The sequence below is a fragment of the Dendrobates tinctorius genome, unplaced genomic scaffold, assembly GCF_039654945.1.
Source record: "Dendrobates tinctorius isolate UK_male_01 unplaced genomic scaffold, ASM3965494v1 ptg000201l, whole genome shotgun sequence".
Taxonomy (NCBI): Eukaryota; Metazoa; Chordata; class Amphibia; order Anura; family Dendrobatidae; genus Dendrobates; species Dendrobates tinctorius.
Genome location: NW_027361868.1, coordinates 12,276,854 through 12,298,456, shown reverse-complemented (window position 1 = coordinate 12,298,456; position 21,603 = coordinate 12,276,854). Strand labels below are relative to the sequence as shown.

General features: G+C 44.9%; 1 protein-coding gene across 2 annotated transcripts in view; it reads right to left on the bottom strand.

The window, feature by feature from the left end:
• Window positions 1-21,603, bottom strand: part of TRERF1 (transcriptional regulating factor 1) — a 213,170-nt gene that overhangs the window by 21,702 nt on the left and 169,865 nt on the right. For both annotated transcript variants that reach the window (XM_073553435.1, XM_073553436.1), the window contains 3 exons: window positions 14,023-14,126; window positions 12,512-12,587; window positions 5,584-5,672 (listed from right to left, as the gene is read on the bottom strand). In XM_073553435.1, the coding sequence (XP_073409536.1) occupies window positions 5,584-5,672; window positions 12,512-12,587; window positions 14,023-14,126 (269 nt within the window). The remainder of the gene's footprint in view (window positions 1-5,583; window positions 5,673-12,511; window positions 12,588-14,022; window positions 14,127-21,603) is intronic.

The window sequence follows — 21,603 nt, the reverse complement described above, 5'->3', positions numbered from 1 at the left end:
GGGAAGTTACAGATTGTAAAAATTGTGACAGTTCCTCGACATTGGTATGTGCACCAAGCAGTTTTACACTGTTGTGAGGGTGAGAGCCGCAAGATCACACTTTACTACTACAGGTTTTGCGTGAAAGAACGGGTACGCTGTGAACTTTTTTATTGTACTGTGCACAAAGTCTAAGTTCAACATCAGTTGCTGTTATTTTCTCATACCCATCCCATGCACATCACAACCATTGTTCATAGATTTTGTCGACAGGAAATGAGACTGATGGCCATCTCTGCACCGGGGATGAACCCTGCATTTATCAAAGCACTTTATCCTTGTGTCAGTCAGGTCTGGCGCAGAGCTATCACCTATACATGAGGGGCTATCTAATGTCATGTCATCCTTGTGAACTCTGCACATGCAGCCCACTGGGCTCTGAACCTGCTGCTATGTTGCTTATATCATGAATATTAGAATGTAAAATTGGTTTATTGTGACATTAATGGGATCTGATAAGTGACAGATTATCATATAATCTGGAATATCAAATGGGTATATGAAAAGCAGAAATAAGCAATGTTGTGGAGCGAGCTTTATGTTCTATCTGCACTGGAATATCAAATGATGATAGGACAGTGTGCAATACAACCACGTAAAGACCTCCCCCAAAAAACTACACCCAGAATCAGATAATCTGCCTTCACTTGTTGGTAATCAGGAACAGATACAAGCTTTTTGGAGGTGCTTTTTCTGGAGTTTAAAAAAAAGGAAATAAATTTTGGGCTTGATTTAACATTTGCCTTTTTTTTTTCTTTAAGACACTTTTTTTTGCAGTGTTATTTGCTCCCTTCTTTGAGTGCCAAGTTCTTATTTATGAATTTTGCGCAAAAATAAAAAATGCTGTTTATTTTTGTCTCTACTCTTTTTTTTCTGCCTTATTAGAGCAAAAATATACACCTCGCAAAATTTGAGTCCCGTCCCACAAAAAAAAAATGTCAGGCCTTATTAAAATCATTACAGTGCAGGGGTGGGGACCGGAGAACATTTCCATTTTTAAAAAAGTCGCAATTGATGAATAGGCTGCAAATATCTGAAAAACAAGCCCACATTGGAGAACATAAAAAAGAAACAAAAAACAAAAAAACACACAAGTGAACACATTAAAGATGCTTAAAAATAGGAGAATTTGACGCAAATCAAAAATGGGTTAAATTACCAAAACAAAAAAAATAAAAATGCAATAGATAATCAGGCCTGTATTTTGTACATTTTTTTTTATCGTACTGGATCTTGTGGATTGATCTGGACTTAACTTTGTTTAATCTAAGTTTATTAAAGAGAAATTTTTCAAATACAGCATTAAAAGAAACAATATAGAAAAGAGGAATGAGTACAAGGCCACACAGGACCCCATACAAAGTAGAGTACAAAAAAATTAACAATTAAACTTTTGTAATACGAAAAATACTTCTACTTTTCTGCTGTATTTAAGAAATTTATTTGAGGTCTTATGTTTAAAATAGGGATTGGAATTTGGGAGAATCTCTAAAGAGAGACCATGGTTGTCAAAGACGGACAAATTTAGTATTTTCTCAGAGGCTTTAGCAGATAAATCCTCCATATGACATATGTGAAAGCTCTTGTTGCCACTCCATGAAGGATGGAACTCCTGTTGAGCCCAGTGTCTAAGTATCACTGAGCCGCAGTTAAACAGAATCATAAGAGTCTACGTTTTTGAGCTCTAATCGAACCGGGAAGCCTGGACAGGGTTGATTCCTTCTCCAGTAATCTTATGGACTGCAGAAAATACTCCCCCAAAAAAAGCTTTATTTTATCACGTTCCCATCAAATATGTAGCATCGCACCTTTCTCTGTTCCACAGCTCCAACATGGATACACAGGGAAAAATCACATCCAATTTTATGGGAAACGTGTACCACCTTGTCACAATCTTATCATTATTTTTCTTGTGTAAACCCAACCGAAGACATTTTGCGGGTTAACAAATATGCTTTTTATATATAAAAAAACAACAGGGCTCACCACCTTCTTTGTATATCAGCTGGATGCGGGATGGGTGCCAGGAATTTCGCTGGTGTGCTCAGCAATAGTAGACAAAATTTGAGAAATTCGTCACGTCCAAACAGAAGTAGATAAAAGTAAAAGGTCTTTACTGAAAAGCCATAAAACCATGAACTATTTCAGGTAATATATTAAAATCTTTTATCTACTTCCGTTTGGACGCGGCGAATTTCTCTAAATCTTGTATGCTTTTTATACATCTTCTCCTGAGAGGGTAGAGCCAAACTCTGCTTCCCAAGAGTAAATAACGTTGAGACCCGCTGTGGGCGATGTCTAACTCGACAAACTATAAATAAGGCGTATCATCATATAACGTCACGTGGTGGTGAATCTGGTAGGACCAATCCATCAAGTGGAGTAGGTGAGGAGCGTATAGAGTGCCGTCCCCCTTTATTTTTGTAAGTTTACAAAAGATCTCAGTTGTTCAGATTCTACCCATGAAAGTTTTTTGTGAGGAATCTATTGCTTGTAGTTCTTCAAAAGTAGGGATATCAGCTCCTTCCCACCTGAGTGGGAACTTTTTTTTTTCAATAGAGTGGTGAATGAGGAAAAGTGTCTGTCTTATTTGTCTGTGTTTTGTGTTTATGTTCTTTTCAGGTTTCCATTCGCTGGACTACGTCGGATTCAGTTGACTTTGGCGGACCTTTGTGAGATTCTGTTTTTTTAAATAAAGTGGTGAGCCAGGGAAAGTGTCGGACATTGTTTATTTAAATAAAGTATTTTTTGTGTGTGGTTTTTTAAAAAACTTTTTATTTGCGTGTGTGCGGTACGTATTGTCATTCGTGCAGCCAGAAAAAAACGGAAATGTCTACGTGTGGGTCACAAGGACACACAGTCTGTGTGGAAATACACACGTTTGTAGCCCCATAAAGTATAATGGGTGAGTGATACATGTGAAAACGGACGCCACATGTACCAGAAACATAGACGTGTGAGGGCAATAGAAGTTGCGTATTATTCTGGGTAACTATTTAGGAATCATTGATTTATTCTAATGGAAAAATAATTCCCAAAATTCAAAGTTATCCGGTATCCATAGGACAGTAGATAGCTTTGCCGATCTCTGGGGACCTGATCACTGGGACCCCCAATGATTCCAAAAACATGGCTCTGGAACCATGAGAAAAGGACTCTGCCACCGTATCTTGAATGGAGCACAGGTGCAGAGTACAGCTCCCAACTATTTGAAGAAGTCCCACCACTGACAATAAATGCAGCCAAGGTTATGCATTCACATAGAGCTGCAAGTCCCTGTTCTTGTGGTCAACCCCCTGGGACCAGTAAGTTACCCCCAGCCTTATAAATTTTGGGTAAGCGTCACATACACAATGTATTGTTTATGTTACATAAGAGGATACTCACCTTTAAATCTCTTTCTCGGAGCGTTCATTGGGGGACACAGGAGACCGTGGGTGTAGGCTGCTGTTGGAGGCTGACATTAGGCAAGAAAAGTTAGCTTCTCCTCAGCACGGTACATTCACCAACATGCCCGAATTTAATCAGTAAGTAAGAAAGCAGTAGGAGAAGCGACAATAAAACAACCGTAAACAGGCCCAAAAGAGGCACAAACAATGGAGGGTGCTATGTCCCCCAATGAAGGCTCCAAGTAAGAGATTTTACATTGAGTACACAAAATCCTCGCTTCATTGGGGGACACACGAAACTATAGTCAGTCCTAAAGAAGTCTCGAGGGAGGGAACAGAAGAAAATGCCCAGATCAGGTCAGGTGACAGACAACCGTCACCTGCAGAACCTATCTGTCTAGGCTCGCATCAGCCGAGGCGACACCCTGTAGAATTTGGAAAAGGTATGAAGGGAAGACCAGGTAACGGCCTTGCAGATCTGGGTCGCAGAGGCCTGGTGGCGAACGGTCCAGGAAGCCCTCCCAGTGGGGGTTTTCTATTCTTGACTCAATATGACTCTAGTATGGCAAAGTGGATCCAGAGAGCGATAGTGACCCTGGAGGCAGGAGGTCACTTTTAATGACCTTCATGAATCACAAACAAGGAATCAGAGCCTCTGAAGGATACTGTTCTTGAGATGTACAGATGTAAAGCTCTGACAAGATCCAGTTTGTGGACGGATTGTTCCAGAGGATAGGATGGGGACAGACAGAGGCATGGAAGGACAATGTCCTCGTTGAGATGGAATGGAGAAACCACCTTGGGGAGAATGAAAGGAACTGGTTGTAGAATCACCTTGTCCTGGTGGAGGACAAGAATAGGGGAGCAGTACTAGAGGGCCGCTAGATCCAAGACTCACCTGATAGAGGTGATCGCAACCAGGCACTGGAAAGAGAAGGGAGGCGGGGGCGAGAGAGGTGCGCTGAGAGCACATGCTGAAGAATCAAAAAGGAGCACTGCAATAGGAGAAAAAGCGGGGAAAAACCCTTGTGACAATGATTGTTTGGGACGCATGAGGGGAGCGCAGTCAGTCAGGGAAGAAGTTCTCGGGATGCCAGGGACTATATTTGAGAGGAGAACTACTCTCGTAGGGCCGGAGCAGGGAGAGGCTTGTGAACCCCCTGGAGATTCCTGTCCTGGAGCCCCCGCCACTGTGGAAGGCATGGATACCTCGTCTAGACGAGGTTCCGACTCTTTCTTCACAGTCCAGAAGACACCATCATGAGCCCCGGTTGAGGGGATTGTTGGGATAGGTACATCTTCTATCCTGCACAGTCGAAGTCCTGGACAGCGCAGAAGACGGTATCAAACGCTCTGAATGGGGAGGGGTGGGGTCAGTGGGAAACAACGTTCGTCTTCCTCCTGGCATCATCTCGCTACAGGAGTGGGCTGGGGGGGAGGCAAGGACCCTTCGTCAAGGCAGCCCTGAGACACTTGCTGTTTTAGGGGGGTCCGGTCTTGCCTTGCAGACCAGAGAGGGTACGATGTGGATCAGACCACACTGTTCTCTCAGTCTCTTAAGAGGGAAGACAGAATGAGTGGTTACACCCTTTTTCCCAAAGTAGAAGAATCAGAAAAACAAAGGAAAAAGATTAATAAAACACAACAAGAAAACCTAAGGTAAAAACGGGTCTGGGAACAGACCGTGTCTGCCTCCTACTGACACTAAGCTAAAACTGATTAGCTTTGTGCCAGTCGGCTGATGTCCCCTTCTGAGGAGGAGATAACTTTTTTGCCTAGTGTCAGCCTTATAGCCACAGCAGCATACACCCATGTTCTCCTGAGTCCCCCAATGAAGTGATAGAGTAAAATGTATGACCCGCCTGGCTTCCATCACTTATGCAGGAGGACAACAGCACGATTTGTTTCTCCAGCATCACAGGACATTCCTGCTTCTGTTCTTATCTTCCATGGACAGATTAATATTAGGTAATTTCTAATAATACACAAGTAAAAATAAAATCTACATTATAAGTATAAAACTCGACAGCCATCAATAGCCACTCGCTGTTTTTCTTGGCAAGATCTCCAATGCAGGATTATCAGTATTTCAGTTGACCATACGCTGGATTGTCAGAATTTTACTATATTCTATACAACAAAAGGAAGTATTTACCATTTTCTGCACATGGTAGAAATCTTTATTGCAGGTGTTTAATGCTTTGTTAAAACTCTTCTTCTCATTGTTGGTCCAGTGGTCTGATCCTGAAAAAAGGAAAGAATAAAGAGAGTCAGTCGAAGGCTCAAGACGTGGCAAGATGATCGTGTGACCGTATTGTAATGGGTTCCAACATGTAGCTGTCATGGGGGTACTTCACATCCATCCCCCAATACTGGCAAGTCTCTCCACATCTGCATGTACAGCGAGAGACCTGTCGGTCTAGTGCAGCGTGGTGGTGAGAAGCTGCCGGGAACCGGCCTCAGACTAGTCATCCGAGACACATAGTCCATATACAAGGCCGCAATAGCGCATTCAGTGGCTGATTCTTGCTGCCTGGGGATTGAGCATCATGAATCTCATGACTTATTCTTTTTGAGGGGAATTTACGTTGTTGGAACCGATGTTCACATTTTGCAATCCTCATGATGTTCTTCCATCCAGGTGTATCAGACTATGATAAAATACTAATGACTATCTACATCTAGAAAGGGTTCTGTTACCACCTTGGTGCAATGGATCCACAGTGACACTGATAACGAAAGGCTTTATTATGAGGCAGACGCTGAGAGGAGTTACCGCCTACATCACTGGGGACTTGTATCACAGAGGATCAGTAGAACCTGCTCACAAGGTGATAAGTAATGGGAAGGATGTGCTCCTCGGTGTCAGCGCACGGTCACTGTAAAAAGCTCCGGCTGCCATCACCTTACCATTGTTCTCTGTGTCATTCTGACATGTCTTTTGCGCAGAAAAAATACATTTTTCTTTAATTCAATGCAAACTGGGGCAAGGATCCAAAAAAGACAGAATGTGTAAAACTGAAAACAATGTATGCACATTGATAGAATGTTATGTAAAAGAAACAAAAAACAAACAAACAAAAAAAAGTAAAACGTATACAAAAAAACAATAAAACAATTGATAAAAAATAAACGCAAATTGCTGATCAGTCATCATCACTGTTATTAAATCGGATGAATGTTGTACATCATGTGTCCGGCTAGTTTCATGAATCCATTGGGGACTTCGGTCTAAAGCCCCAAAATTGTGACTTAGAAGTTCCCCCACCTGACTTCATTTATCCATAAAATGGATCTGTGGACTCTATTTGATCTCTATTTCCATCTTATAAGTCAGAGACGCATTACATTGTTGTAACTGAAATCATGATTTTTTTATTTTTTTAAATATTTGAAGTTTTTTGAAGCAAACTTGCATGGCGGTGCTGATGTGTGTAAATTACTGCGCAGCAGATTCACAGTGTGCACAGGTGTCAACTCTCAGAATGATATGGGTATAAGGGTTTAGTTGAAAGTGAAAAAATTGACCATTATTCCATACAGCATGGCTGCCTGGAATTTCAGGACAAGGAGAGTCCTAAGCTGCAGGTTTTTGACTCCATCTGATAAGTGACGGCAGCTCTGAGTCCTGTTTTTTTCAGAGTCATGAACATGGGTTGAAACGTAGTAAGAAACCGGAAGTCTATGAGAACATTGTAGAGTATTTGCAGATGCATGAGACTGCAGAAATCTAATTCATTATGCTGGTACTGTAAAAACATTGCATTTTTTCCAAGGCAAAAATGTGCAGAACCCCCCCCCCCACAGCAAAAACACAGCGTGTGAACAAGTCCTATGGCTGATCCTTGTACAGACAGGAGTCTACCAGTGACTTACTCCCTCTCCCTACACATGCACGCTCAAACCAAGAGTGCATGTGTATGTGGGTGGAGGGAGAAGTAGCACCGTCAAATTAGTTGGGCTGGCAGCTATTTGATATGTACAAAGCTTTACTGTCATCTCCACTGCTGTATACTTCTAGTGATCCTCGGGGAGAGACACATAACTTCTATCTAAGTTTTTACCTCCTCTTACCAATCAGGGAGGATATTTGTGTTGGAAAATATCATTACTCTATGAATGGAGAAGAATTGGGAATGAGGGTACCTCATTTCATCCATCATTAAAGACCTATCAGTAGGTAATTTACTAATCTTCGGCTTTGTGTGGTTATTATGTGATCTCCCTCTGGAGATGTTCATTTTGCAGGTTACTTGTGGTATTGGGTGACATCTTTGTGGTTGAAATTTTATGGCGTAGTCATAGTTTTGTGGTCAGTCAGATTGGCTTGGGTTGCCTGATATAATAAAGTTATAAACCCACAACTGAACCTTGTATTTAGAACTGATGGCTGCCGGATAGCGATGCTGGTAATAGGTGTACAGAAAACAAGAAGCCCCAAAAATCAGTAATCCAGCTTATTTATATCAGTACTTAGTTATTGCCCATGTACGACACAGAACCACATTATTTCTAGGACACCGTCAGGGTTTACAGACGATTTTAACACTTTTGGATCGACTCCGAATGTAATGGGCAGTAGAGAATGCTACAGACCTACTCTGTGCCAGCAAGTGCCATAGCCTTCATTGATGTGGATGACATCTTCTACATATACAGTATGCCATCTGCACAGACTGTTCAACTCTCATGCCTGTGCAAGTCTCGCTCCCCCAGCGAGCAGACCTCATTCCCCCTCGTTCTCCCAGCAAGCAGACCTCGTTCTCCCAGCAAGTAGACCTCGTTCTCCCAGCAAGCAGACTTCGTTCTCCCGGCAAGCAGACCAAGGTCCCGAAAACCAGGAATCTCTACTGTACAACTCTTCATTTCGGTCGTGTTCAGGCCGCTCATGAGTCACTCTCTCTCTCTCTCTCTCTCTCTCGAGAGAGAGAGAGAGAGAGAGAGAGAGAGCATCAGCGTGCCTATTCTTTGACGGGAGGGTAGGATTATCTTCTCCCAGGTTGAAGCACCACACCACAACGTTATCATCATGGACTGTGGCTAATGTCAGAGCGACGAGCGTTATCATCATGGACTGTGGCTAATGTCTGAGCGACGAGGAGTCCTGGGGGTACCTGATACACCAATGTTGGCTCTATCTGTACTTCCACCCCCTTGAGAGGCGTACAGGCTCGTACTGGCAACGTGAGCACCGTGGTTGAATGAGTTTAGCAGCTGCAGGAACCATCACGTTTCCCAGAACTTTCCCTTCGCTTGACGTTTCCTGGGCCTGAGCAGCCCGTATCAGTTGCTGAAATACCTTTCTCTGGGGGGGTTTGCGGGCTCCAACGGTCCAGAAAGGCCTCTTGCGGCTCAACGATCAGGAGAGTTGTGATTTCTTTCAGTACGTTCATCCTGAAAGTCACTGCAGGCCCGCTGCCGACATCTCCAGCGACCAACACGACTTCTTTTCGGCCCACATCCTTTCCGCACACTTTAATCTCCATCCAGACCACCCCTGTGATCGGGATGGGCAACTGGTTGGCCACCGTCGGTCTGATCACTGGGCCCCACTCTGGCTGGGACATTTCTGGAAAATGACGTCAAAAGTACGCTTTCGGCATGGTGGTCACTTGCGAACCAGTATCAATCAAGCAACGGACGGCTCGCCCATTCACTTCAGCCCAGACGATAGGGCTTGTAGAAATCAAACTTTCGGGACTGTTCTCTCTCCTACTTGGTCTCTTGGGCGCCTCGCGGCATCCCCCGGCCACGGAGGCCACTAGTTTAATGGCTGCCGAGGTAGGGACCGCCCCCATCTCGCACACCCGCGGGCATAGTGTCCAGCATTCCCACACATGAAACTAGTCGGATTCCATTCTGCATGAGCTTGTCCCATTCCCTGGGGATGTTCAATGAGCAAGCAGGACTCAGAGTCACTACTGTCTCTGGGCGAATTCTGAGCTACACTGGGGACCCTTCTGAGGCCGGTGCACTCTTCACGCATTTCCCGTGTTTCCTTCCGGATCTCTCGGGCCCATTCTGGTTCAACCGCGGGCGAGGCGGGTACCTTATTGCTCCGGACCTTCCCTGCCAAGGCTGCTGTACCCTGCTCCTGCTCCCTCACGCGCGCTTCTGCCCCAATTTCTAGGAAGGTCATACGCGGTTTGGCACGCAGGCGCTAACGCAAGGCTTGCTTCAGCGACGCCTCCCTGAGGCCCGTCACAAACTGATCCCTCAATATCACATCAGGGGGACCCACTCCTATTGCCCCATATCATCCCGTTTGGAGATATGTGCTTTTACCTCTTGCAATGCATTAATGTATTGAGTCACTGATTCCCCTCTCTTTGAACACAGCAGAACAATTGCATTCGCAATATCAGTGGGATCCCCATGCATCTCTTCCAAAATCGGCAACACCTTATTCAGAGTGTCCCGTTCCTTAGGGGGGGTTGGGGGGGCAAAACATTACAGAACATCAAGCCTCACCGTCCAGGGTCATTACAGCAATCTCTGCTTGCATAGCAGGAGCCATAGGGTGCATCCTCAGCATGCCTTTAACCCGCTCAGTCCAGTCCCACAGCATTAAATTACTCCCCGTGAATTTTGGGAGATTGCGGAGCATGGCCCCCAGCAGCAAGCTGAATATCAGGGCACTCAAGAGAGATTGGTCTGCTGCCTCTGCGTTCGCAGACTGCATCCTGCCGACTACGCCAAATGTAACCAGTTGCCCGGATGCAGTAACGCAGGGAATGCACAACAAGGTCTAACACAGTGCGGTTTAATTTATAACAATCGTGAACTCCTCGCAGGAAGATAACAGTTAATTAACAGTTGAATTATGATATAACACAACAGTCTTATTCATAAACTTCACTTATTGTGACTTCTCTGTCCTTAACCGAATGCAGTCCGATGAGAGTTGTAATACCGGCAACGTCCGGCACGGCGTCCTCAGGTGCAACTTGCCAACAAACGGTCAAGCTTCTGGTGGCAACGGGTGGTCACCGATTTTGCCCGTTGAGCCCCTAGTCCATCAATCTGTAACGCCGAGATGGGAAGTGCTGTAGAAGTCTCTGCCCGACGCATGCTCCGCTACACGACTGCCAAGGAGGGGGAACACACCTCACGATCCTGCACCTGGCTTTTACTTCTCAATGCGAGCACCACACACTGTTCTGCTGAGCTCCCGACACTCCGCGTGCTCACTGACTCGCGGGGTCCTCAGGTAACCTGTCCAGGGGAGTGGCACTCTCTCTCTCTCTGTGGAGCGCGGTACACCTCTGCTTCCTCTCCCTGCCGGTGGGAAGCTGAAGTCTTTTCCCATGCTTCCTGCTCTCTCCCCGGTCTCGCCATGCCCCCTCTCCCCAGGTCATGGGTCCTGTCCGGTTCCCCATGCATTCCCCCCCGGCAACATTGGACGCAGCCTCGACAGTTCCGGACCTGGCATTGCACAGGTACCCGCAGCCCGGTCTTCCTCCTTACACCTGAATGGACGGTCTTCTTTCTAAGGCCGGTTTCACATTTGCGTTAAAGGCCGCAGCGTCAGCCTGCGGACGGCCGTCGCTAAGCCCCGCCCCCTGCCGCACCTCCGCCGGTAGCTCTGCCTCCGGACGCATGACGCTGCATGCGTCCCCTATCTTTATCACTGAGGACGCAGGCCGTGCGCAGTATGCGTTTTGGCGGCGCCTGCGTCCTTTTGACGGTGCGCCGCCCAGCACCAAACGCAACCTGTTGCAATTTGGTTGAGCTCGGCGCACCGTCAAAAGGACGCAGGCGCCGCTAAACGCATACTGCGCACGGCCTGCGTCCTCAGTGATAAAGAGAGGGGACGCATGACGCATGCAGCGTCATGCGGCAGGGGGCGGGGCTTAGCGGCGGCCGTGCGCAGGCCGACGCTGCGGCCTTTAATGCAAATGTGAAACCGGCCTAAGTTTGTCATTACCTTGTTTCTGTACATGCCACAGGTGGGCTAGTCGGCTCTGGAAGATGACGTCAGGTCGTGAACTTCCGGTCAACTGGCCCTTGTACCTGAATGGACTGTCATCTTCCTAAGCTTGTCGTTACCTCCTCTCTGTGCGTGCCACAGGTGGGGTAATTGGCCCTGGGAGACTGAAGTAACAGATGCTATTATCCCAACGAGTCAGCAGAAGGGTGAGACTCTGTAATGTGCACCGTCTCTGTGTACTGTGCTGGGACTGTTCTATGTGTTATCTACCTGTTTTGTGGTTCACTAAAGTATTGCCACACTGTTTACCCTCATCCTGTGCTGTCTAAGTAGCGTTGTGCCCATGTTAATGGGAGAGCGGGCGTTTGGTGGTCCGATCCCTGGTCCATGTGGCGTCAGCTAGCGGATAGGGCCGCCCGCCAATTCTCCACATCAATGGAATACTACTCATCCTGGCAAAGCTGCAGGGGACTGGTGTTCTCAGACACCGTCCTGGGCTCCATTTCATGGTAGAATACAGACAGACCCAGCAGCCCACTGATGAAGATTGATGAGACATGAACACCATGTTTCAGACGACACTATGTCCAACCCCTTTCATTTACAAGAAAATTAAATGTAAGCATTTAGCAACGCTAATTAAGTTGTATAAAACGCCCTCTAATAGCTATCAGCTGCTGATTACCTACAGACACATATATGCTTGATTTGGTGGAGTATGCATGCATTTTCATTGGGAGGAGGGGAGTAAGTCATTGTTAAAATGGAAGTGGCTTATTTCCCTCTAGAGCAAAAGGATTGGGGTTAAGATTCAACATCTACAGGGGGAGAGTTGGGAGAAAAATGTGAATCAAGCAAAACAAAATCCTTAAAAAATTGTAGTTTATTGAAAATCAATTAAAATCCAATCCCACATCTAAGAACTTGCCTTTATTTGAAGTAAAGACGTTGTCCAAAACGCGTCTGCGTTTTTTACGTGTTGGATTGAAATTTGATGGATTTTCAATAAACTACAATTTCTTAAGGATTTTTTTTTGCTGGATTCACATTATTGTACCTGGATTTGCCACACTACGAGATTCTCATGCATTGAGAGTAGGGAGACCCTTACACATATAAGTTTGTGGGTGCACAGGATATTGGAGCCGATTACCTGCATAGTGGTAAGTCGCTAGTGGGTGAATTTTGAGCCTCGGAGTATTTTTTAAGAGCAGCATCTCCAACGCAGTCTGTAATTGAAGAATAAAATAGTACAGATTATATTAAGACATATTCCACATGACAAAAAAGCTCGATCATATACATGAAAATGAGTTATTTGAGACTGTAAAAGTCAAAGCTGCAATACCAGACATGGTCTATGAACCAGAATGGCACTGTGAAAAAATAAAAGGTTTTTTAATTCATACAAGCCCTTTAAGGGCTAGAAGAATGGTATCTACGGATATGTAGATATATATCATTAATTTAAAGGGGCTCATCCTATTGTATCTACATCTCCTGTACAGTGAATACATCATTGGTTCCTTATGTACAGGGAGTAACAGTCAGCCATGTCGTAATGAGATTGACAGCAGATCTCTGGAATTTTGTATTTCAGCTAAGACACCAGATATTACCTGACAGATACGAAATATGGATTTGCAAATAAGATATTGCCAAAGACATTGGTTTGCATGTAGCACCCGATACCAGATATCGGTCTAAATACTGGACTAGGAATTTACATAATTTACATCCTCCTCTTAGTGTTGATTATCCAGAGAATGCTAGACCTACTCCGTACCACAAATTGCCATAGCCTTCATTGATGTGGAAGACGTCTCATATGCCATCCGATGGTTCAGCTCTCAAGACTGGGCAGGCCTTGTTCCCCTAGCGCAAAAGCCTTGTTCTCCTAGCACGCAGACCTTATTCCCCTCATGCGAAAACCTTTTTTTCCCCTAGCGTGCAGGTCCTCATTCCCCCAGCACGCAGGCACTCATTTCCCTAGCGTGCAGGCCTCGTGCCCCCAGCAAGCAACCTTCATTCCCCGAGCATGCAGTCCTTGTTCTCCCAGCACGCAGCCTTCGTTCTCCCAGCGACCAACCTTCGTTCCCTCAGTGCTCAGCCCTCGTTCCCCCAGTGGGCAGCCCTTGTTCCCCTAGCGTTTAGGCCTCATACACCTAGCACGAAGGCCTCATACACCTAGCACGAAGGCACGTACACCTAGCGCACAGGCCTTGTACACCTAGCATGAGCCAAAGAGTTGGACCGGAGACATCATATAATAAAAGCTGGAGAGGCAGTGATTGTGGCACAGGTTATGTCTAGAGAATGGTCCACAGAAGCCCATTAGACCACTTGGCATGGATTAGCATGCAGCTAGGATCAATTGAAAAAGAATGGCATTTTTGAGGGGTAGCTGGACTTGTATCAAGGAGTTGCAGTTTTGCTATTAAAAGGGGCTAAAAGTTCCCTTTAACGTGATATCCTGTAAATACGACACACGTCTAAGATGAGAATATCCCTTGATGCAGTCTAAAATACTAGGAGGACTGTAAAATGAGAGCTATAATTTCTTTTTGTGTACAGTACGCATGCTGATTAAAAGAGAAAAGATCATTTGAAAAAAAAGAAAATACCCTAAAAGAAAACCCCATAAAAACAAATGAGCACTCTCACCATGATGTTTCCTTTGGCTTCAAAAAGAGAATGTAAAGCATATTCGACGTTGGTTCCTCCTCCTGGCAGTATGCTGGAACATGACGTGTTCAGGAATATTTCCACTGGGAAGAAACGAAAGGAACAGTTAAATAGGAACGTTTGACCAAATGGTTCATGTTGAACTGGATATACGCCTCTCTATTGCAGAGATTAGCAATCAAAGTATTTGGCACCTAATGAGTTAAAAAAAAAGTTAAGTCCAAATAGGTGTCAGACAGTTTTCACTGAGGGGGTGCACTTCTTCTGCCTGTATGACGTTGACCAAGCATAAGAAGGCAGCAATACTCAAAGGCAAGGAGAACATGCCCACACCAAAGCTTAGGGAAGATTTCTCAGCGTGAGATCATAGAATCATAGAATCGTAGAGTTGGAAGGGACCTCCTGGGCCATCTGGTCCAACCCCCTGCTCAAAGCAGGATTCGCTAAATCATCCCAGTCAGATGTCTGTCCAGCCTCTGTTTGAAGACTTCCATTGAAGGAGAACTCACCACTTCTCGTGGCAGCCTGTTCCACTCATTGATCACTCTAACTGTCAAAAAGTTTTTTCTAATATCTAATCTGTGTCTCCTCCCATTCAGTTTCATCCCATTGCTTCTAGTCTTTCCTTGTGCAAATGAGAATAAAGTTGATCCTTCTACAATGTGACAGCCCTTTAGATATTTGAAGACAGCTATTAAGTCTCCTCTCAGTCTTCTCTTTTGCAAACTAAACATTCCCAAATCCAGCAACCTTTCCTCATAAGACAGGGTTTGCAGATCGGTCACCATTCTGGTCGCTCTTTTCTGAACTTGCTCCAGTTTGTTGATGTCTTTTTTAAAATGTGGTGCCCAAAACTGGACACAATATTCCAGATGAGGTCTGACCAAAGAGGAGTAGAGGGAAATAATGACTTCACGTGATCTAGACTGTATGCTTCTGTTAATACATCCTAGAATTGCATTTGCCTTTTTTGCTGCTGCATCACACTGTTGACTCATATTCAGTCTGTGATCTATTAGTATACCCAAGTCTTTTTCACATGTGCTGTCACTTAGCCCTATTCCTCCCATTCTATATATGCTTTTTCCATTTTTATTGCCCAGATGTAGTACTTTGCATTTCTCCCTGTTAAAAACCATTCTGTTAGTTGCTGCCCACTTCTCCACTTTATTTAAATCTTTTTGAATCCTCTCTCTCTCTTCTCTAGTATTAGCTATCCCTCCTAGCTTTGTGTCATCAGCAAATTTAATCAGTTTACCCTCAATTCCTTCATCTAAATCGTTGATAAAGATGTTGAACAATACAGGGCCCAGGACAGAGCCCTGTGGTACCCCACTTGAGACATTCTTCCAACTGGATGTGCAGCCATTTACGACCACTCTTTGGGTCCGATCACTAAGCCAGTTATGAATCCACCTAACAGTTGCCTTGTCCATTCCATACTTAATCATTTTTTCAATAAGGATTGTATGAGAGACTTTGTCAAATGCTTTGCTGAAGTCAAGATATACTATATCTACAGCATTTCCTTGATCCACCCAATCAGTGATACCGTCATAGAAGGAAATTAAGTTAGTCTGACATGACTTATTAGTTACAAACCCATGCTGACTCTGTTTAATCACTTCATTCTTATCCAGGTATTGACATACATGTTGTTTAATAATTTGTTCAAAGATCTTTCCTGGTATAGAAGTCAGACTCACCGGCCTATAGTTACCTGGGTCCACCTTCTTCCCCTTTTTGAAGATAGGAACAACATTTGCTCTTCTCCAGTCTTCTGGCACTTCTCCTGTTCTCCAAGAATTTTCAAAGATTATAGAGAGGGGTTCAAAAATTTCTTCTGCTATCTCCTTCAGTAGTCTGGGGTGTAATTCATCTGGACCTGGAGACTTGAATTCATTTAGGCTAGCTAAGTGTTTCCTCACTATCTTTCTGTTTATAGATATCCTGGATTCTTCTATTCCCTTAATAGGACAGTGAAGAACAGTTGATGTTACATTTCCTTTCTGAGAGAAAACAGATGCAAAATAGGAATTTAAAAGTTCAGCCTTCTCAACATCCTGTCTTACCATTTCATCATTTTCATCCTGTAAAAATCCTATAGCATCTTTGACTTTTCTTTTACTTTTGACATATCCCCAAAATCCTTTATTATTGCTTTTGACATCTCTTGCAAGCCTCAATTCATTTTCAGCTTTAGCTAATCTGATTTGTGCCCTGCAGGTTCTGCAGACAGCATTATATTCTTCTTTAGATATGCCTCCCTCTTTCCATTTTATAAACATTTTTTTCTTCCTTTTTAGCATGTGCTTAAGTTCTGTGTTCATCCATCCTGGTTTCCTTAACTGCTTCCTATTCTTCCCTCTTTTCGGAATTGTTAACAACTGTGCTTTGACAATTTCATTTTTCAAGATTTCCCATCCTTCCTGGACATTTTTGTCTTTAAGGATATCCAGCCATTGGATCCCTCCAATTCTCTTTCTGAATCCCTTGAAATCTGCCTTTCTGAAATCTAACCTTGACGTCTGAGTCTTCACAGGTCTTCCGCCTCTAGTTATCCAAAATTCTAAAATAGCATGGTCGCTACCTCCTAGGGTCCCAGCCACTTTTACCTCCTCAACCATTTCCTCCCTGTTTATAAGGATTAGATCCAAGGTAGCAGTTCCCCTTGTTTTCTCCCTTACCTTTTGGAAGATAAAGTTGTCAGCAAGAGAGGATAAGAATTTCCTTGACCTGTTAGTTTTGCCTGAGAGAGATTCCCAACAAATGTCTGGATAGTTGAAATCTCCCATGACAACTATGTCATATTTTTTGGAGAACTTGGCCATTTGATGCATAAAGAGTTCATCCATAGCTTCAGCTTGCACAGGCGGCCTGTAGTAAATGCCTACAATGGTGTCCTTTCCATTGTTCTGTCCTTGTATTCTTACCCAAACAGTTTCCACAGAACTCCCAGTCTCTGAAGCTTCAATCTCTGTGCTGATATACGCGTTTCTAACATACAATGCGACACCCCCTCCTCGTTTATCAAGTCTGTTTCTTGCAAATAAGTTGTATCCTTCTAGTCTTGTATTCCAATCATGTGTATTGTCCCACCAAGTTTCAGTGATTCCAATGACATCATATTTCTTTTCCTGTGTTAGTAGTTCCAATTCTCCTTGTTTGTTGCCCATGCTTTGTGCATTAGTATAGAAACATTTCAGTTTGTGATTGGTTTCTCTTTCTCCAATATTTTTATTAATTAGATTCTTTCGTCTTTGTTCTTCCTTTCCACTTCTAATAGCAGAGTTCTCAATAGCATTTGTCAGGTGTATGGCTTTTTCTGGTCTTTTGCTTCCCTTCCCATGTTGTTCTAGTTTAAAGCTCTCCTTACAGGTGTAGCAAGGCGACTTCCAAATACATGCTTACCAGTCTTCGTAAGGTGCACCCCATCTCTAGCAAGTAGTCCATCGTATAAGTAGTTCACTCCGTGATCCAGAAATCCAAATCGTTGCTGACGGCACCATCGACGTAGCCAGTTGTTCACCTGCAGAATCTTATTCCACCTCCTTGTTCCATGGCCATCCACTGGGAGGATGGAAGAGAAGACCACCTGCGCTCCCAGTTCTTTCACTTTCTTGCCTAAGTCTTCAAAGTCTCTGCAGATGGTTTCCAGGTCGTTTCTTGCAGTGTCATTTGTCCCCACATGTAGTAGCAGGAATGGGTAGTCATCTGTAGGTCTGAAGAGTCCTGATATCCTGTCAGACACATCTTTAATTTTTGCACCTGGAAGACAACACATTTCTCTTGAAGTTATATCCGGTCTGCAGATAGCGGCCTCAGTTCCTCTCAACAGGGAATCCCCCATGACCACCACTCTCCGTTTCTTCTTCACAACATTTTTCTTTCTCCATCCAGGAGGACTCTGAAGGCGTACAAGGTTGCTGCTTGTTGGCAAAGTCTTATCCTGATGTATTTCTTCATTGTTTTCCTGCGTGAGAGCCTGGTACTGGTTTCTGAGCAGTATGGGTGCTGACTGCCTCCTGATCCTCCTGCTTCTCTGGGTCACATGTCTCCATTCCTCTGTTTCTTCAGGTGCACTTCGAATTTCTTCTCTTTCTGTAACATGAAGAGATAATTCTGCTCTGTCCAAGAACTCTTCACCTTCCTTAATGATCTTCAACGTAGCTAACCTCTCTTCGAGATTTTGCAACTTTTCCTCCAACAGGGACACAAGCTTGCATTTGTGGCATGTGAAGTTTGGCTTTTCCACTGGTAAGTCTGTGAACATGTAGCAAGAAATGCAGCTCACCAAATGGCTCCTGGCCTCTTCCATCTTGAGATTTCTTAAAAACGATGAAAGATGAGCCCAAATTCGCGCGCCGGTAGGCGCGCGGTTTTTCCGATTTCCTCTTTTCAGCTGCAACGGCCAAAACCCAGTGATCGTTGAGCTCGCGGAGACTCTTCACTTATCCCAGAAGGCACTGGGAATATGCAAATGATCTCCTCAAGACTCTTCCCCTGGTTTTCCGATTTCCTCTTTTCAGCTGCAACGGCCAAAACCCAGTGATCGTTGAGCTCGCGGAGACTCTTCACTTATCCCAGAAGGCACTGGGAATATGCAAATGATCTCCTCAAGACTCTTCCCCTGGTTTTCCGATTTCCTCTTTTCAGCTGCAACGGCCAAAACCCAGTGATCGTTGAGCTCGCGGAGACTCTTCACTTATCCCAGAAGGCACTGGGAATATGCAAATGATCTCCTCAAGACTCTTCCCCTGGTTTTCCGATTTCCTCTTTTCAGCTGCAACGGCCAAAACCCAGTGATCGTTGAGCTCGCGGAGACTCTTCACTTATCCCAGAAGGCACTGGGAATATGCAAATGATCTCCTCAAGACTCTTCCCCTGGTTTTCCGATTTCCTCTTTTCAGCTGCAACGGCCAAAACCCAGTGATCGTTGAGCTCGCGGAGACTCTTCACTTATCCCAGAAGGCACTGGGAATATGCAAATGATCTCCTCAAGACTCTTCCCCTGGTTTTCCGATTTCCTCTTTTCAGCTGCAACGGCCAAAACCCAGTGATCGTTGAGCTCGCGGAGACTCTTCACTTATCCCAGAAGGCACTGGGAATATGCAAATGATCTCCTCAAGACTCTTCCCCTGGTTTTCCGATTTCCTCTTTTCAGCTGCAACGGCCAAAACCCAGTGATCGTTGAGCTCGCGGAGACTCTTCACTTATCCCAGAAGGCACTGGGAATATGCAAATGATCTCCTCAAGACTCTTCCCCTGGTTTTCCGATTTCCTCTTTTCAGCTGCAACGGCCAAAACCCAGTGATCGTTGAGCTCGCGGAGACTCTTCACTTATCCCAGAAGGCACTGGGAATATGCAAATGATCTCCTCAAGACTCTTCCCCTGGTTTTCCGATTTCCTCTTTTCAGCTGCAACGGCCAAAACCCAGTGATCGTTGAGCTCGCGGAGACTCTTCACTTATCCCAGAAGGCACTGGGAATATGCAAATGATCTCCTCAAGACTCTTCCCCTGGTTTTCCGATTTCCTCTTTTCAGCTGCAACGGCCAAAACCCAGTGATCGTTGAGCTCGCGGAGACTCTTCACTTATCCCAGAAGGCACTGGGAATATGCAAATGATCTCCTCAAGACTCTTCCCCTGGTTTTCCGATTTCCTCTTTTCAGCTGCAACGGCCAAAACCCAGTGATCGTTGAGCTCGCGGAGACTCTTCACTTATCCCAGAAGGCACTGGGAATATGCAAATGATCTCCTCAAGACTCTTCCCCTGGTTTTCCGATTTCCTCTTTTCAGCTGCAACGGCCAAAACCCAGTGATCGTTGAGCTCGCGGAGACTCTTCACTTATCCCAGAAGGCACTGGGAATATGCAAATGATCTCCTCAAGACTCTTCCCCTGGTTTTCCGATTTCCTCTTTTCAGCTGCAACGGCCAAAACCCAGTGATCGTTGAGCTCGCGGAGACTCTTCACTTATCCCAGAAGGCACTGGGAATATGCAAATGATCTCCTCAAGACTCTTCCCCTGGTTTTCCGATTTCCTCTTTTCAGCTGCAACGGCCAAAACCCAGTGATCGTTGAGCTCGCGGAGACTCTTCACTTATCCCAGAAGGCACTGGGAATATGCAAATGATCTCCTCAAGACTCTTCCCCTGGTTTTCCGATTTCCTCTTTTCAGCTGCAACGGCCAAAACCCAGTGATCGTTGAGCTCGCGGAGACTCTTCACTTATCCCAGAAGGCACTGGGAATATGCAAATGATCTCCTCAAGACTCTTCCCCTGGTTTTCCGATTTCCTCTTTTCAGCTGCAACGGCCAAAACCCAGTGATCGTTGAGCTCGCGGAGACTCTTCACTTATCCCAGAAGGCACTGGGAATATGCAAATGATCTCCTCAAGACTCTTCCCCTGGTTTTCCGATTTCCTCTTTTCAGCTGCAACGGCCAAAACCCAGTGATCGTTGAGCTCGCGGAGACTCTTCACTTATCCCAGAAGGCACTGGGAATATGCAAATGATCTCCTCAAGACTCTTCCCCTGGTTTTCCGATTTCCTCTTTTCAGCTGCAACGGCCAAAACCCAGTGATCGTTGAGCTCGCGGAGACTCTTCACTTATCCCAGAAGGCACTGGGAATATGCAAATGATCTCCTCAAGACTCTTCCCCTGGTTTTCCGATTTCCTCTTTTCAGCTGCAACGGCCAAAACCCAGTGATCGTTGAGCTCGCGGAGACTCTTCACTTATCCCAGAAGGCACTGGGAATATGCAAATGATCTCCTCAAGACTCTTCCCCTGGTTTTCCGATTTCCTCTTTTCAGCTGCAACGGCCAAAACCCAGTGATCGTTGAGCTCGCGGAGACTCTTCACTTATCCCAGAAGGCACTGGGAATATGCAAATGATCTCCTCAAGACTCTTCCCCTGGTTTTCCGATTTCCTCTTTTCAGCTGCAACGGCCAAAACCCAGTGATCGTTGAGCTCGCGGAGACTCTTCACTTATCCCAGAAGGCACTGGGAATATGCAAATGATCTCCTCAAGACTCTTCCCCTGGTTGTAATGATGTAATGATACAGCTCTGATCTCCTGGTCTAACCTCCTGCATGAGTCAGTGCGGGGGGAGGGGCAGGGAAGTTTAGCTCCCCCCACAATGACTTATGCAGGAGGTTAGAACAGGAGATCAGAGCTGTATCATTACATCTCACACTGAGAAAATCGACTCAAAGCTATGGAGGGGGCGTGTTTTTCTTTCTTTTGTGTGTTGCTCCCTGCTTATGATTGGTCAGCATCATACAGGGAGAAGAAGTACACGCCCTCAGTTAAAACTGTTTAATAATAGATGTCTGATGGACTTAAAAATAAAAATAACTCATTAGGTGCCTCAACAGAGAAGCAAAATTAATTAAAAAAAGAAAAAAAAGGTTTATTCCTATTTGCTGCTGCCATTATATCCTCTGTCCAGCTAAACATGAAAAAATTGGTGAAAGGTCCTCTTAAATGATGACATATCCTTGTGTGATATTTTCAGGCTACTACATTTATGATAGGATATGAGCAACGTCCTGGG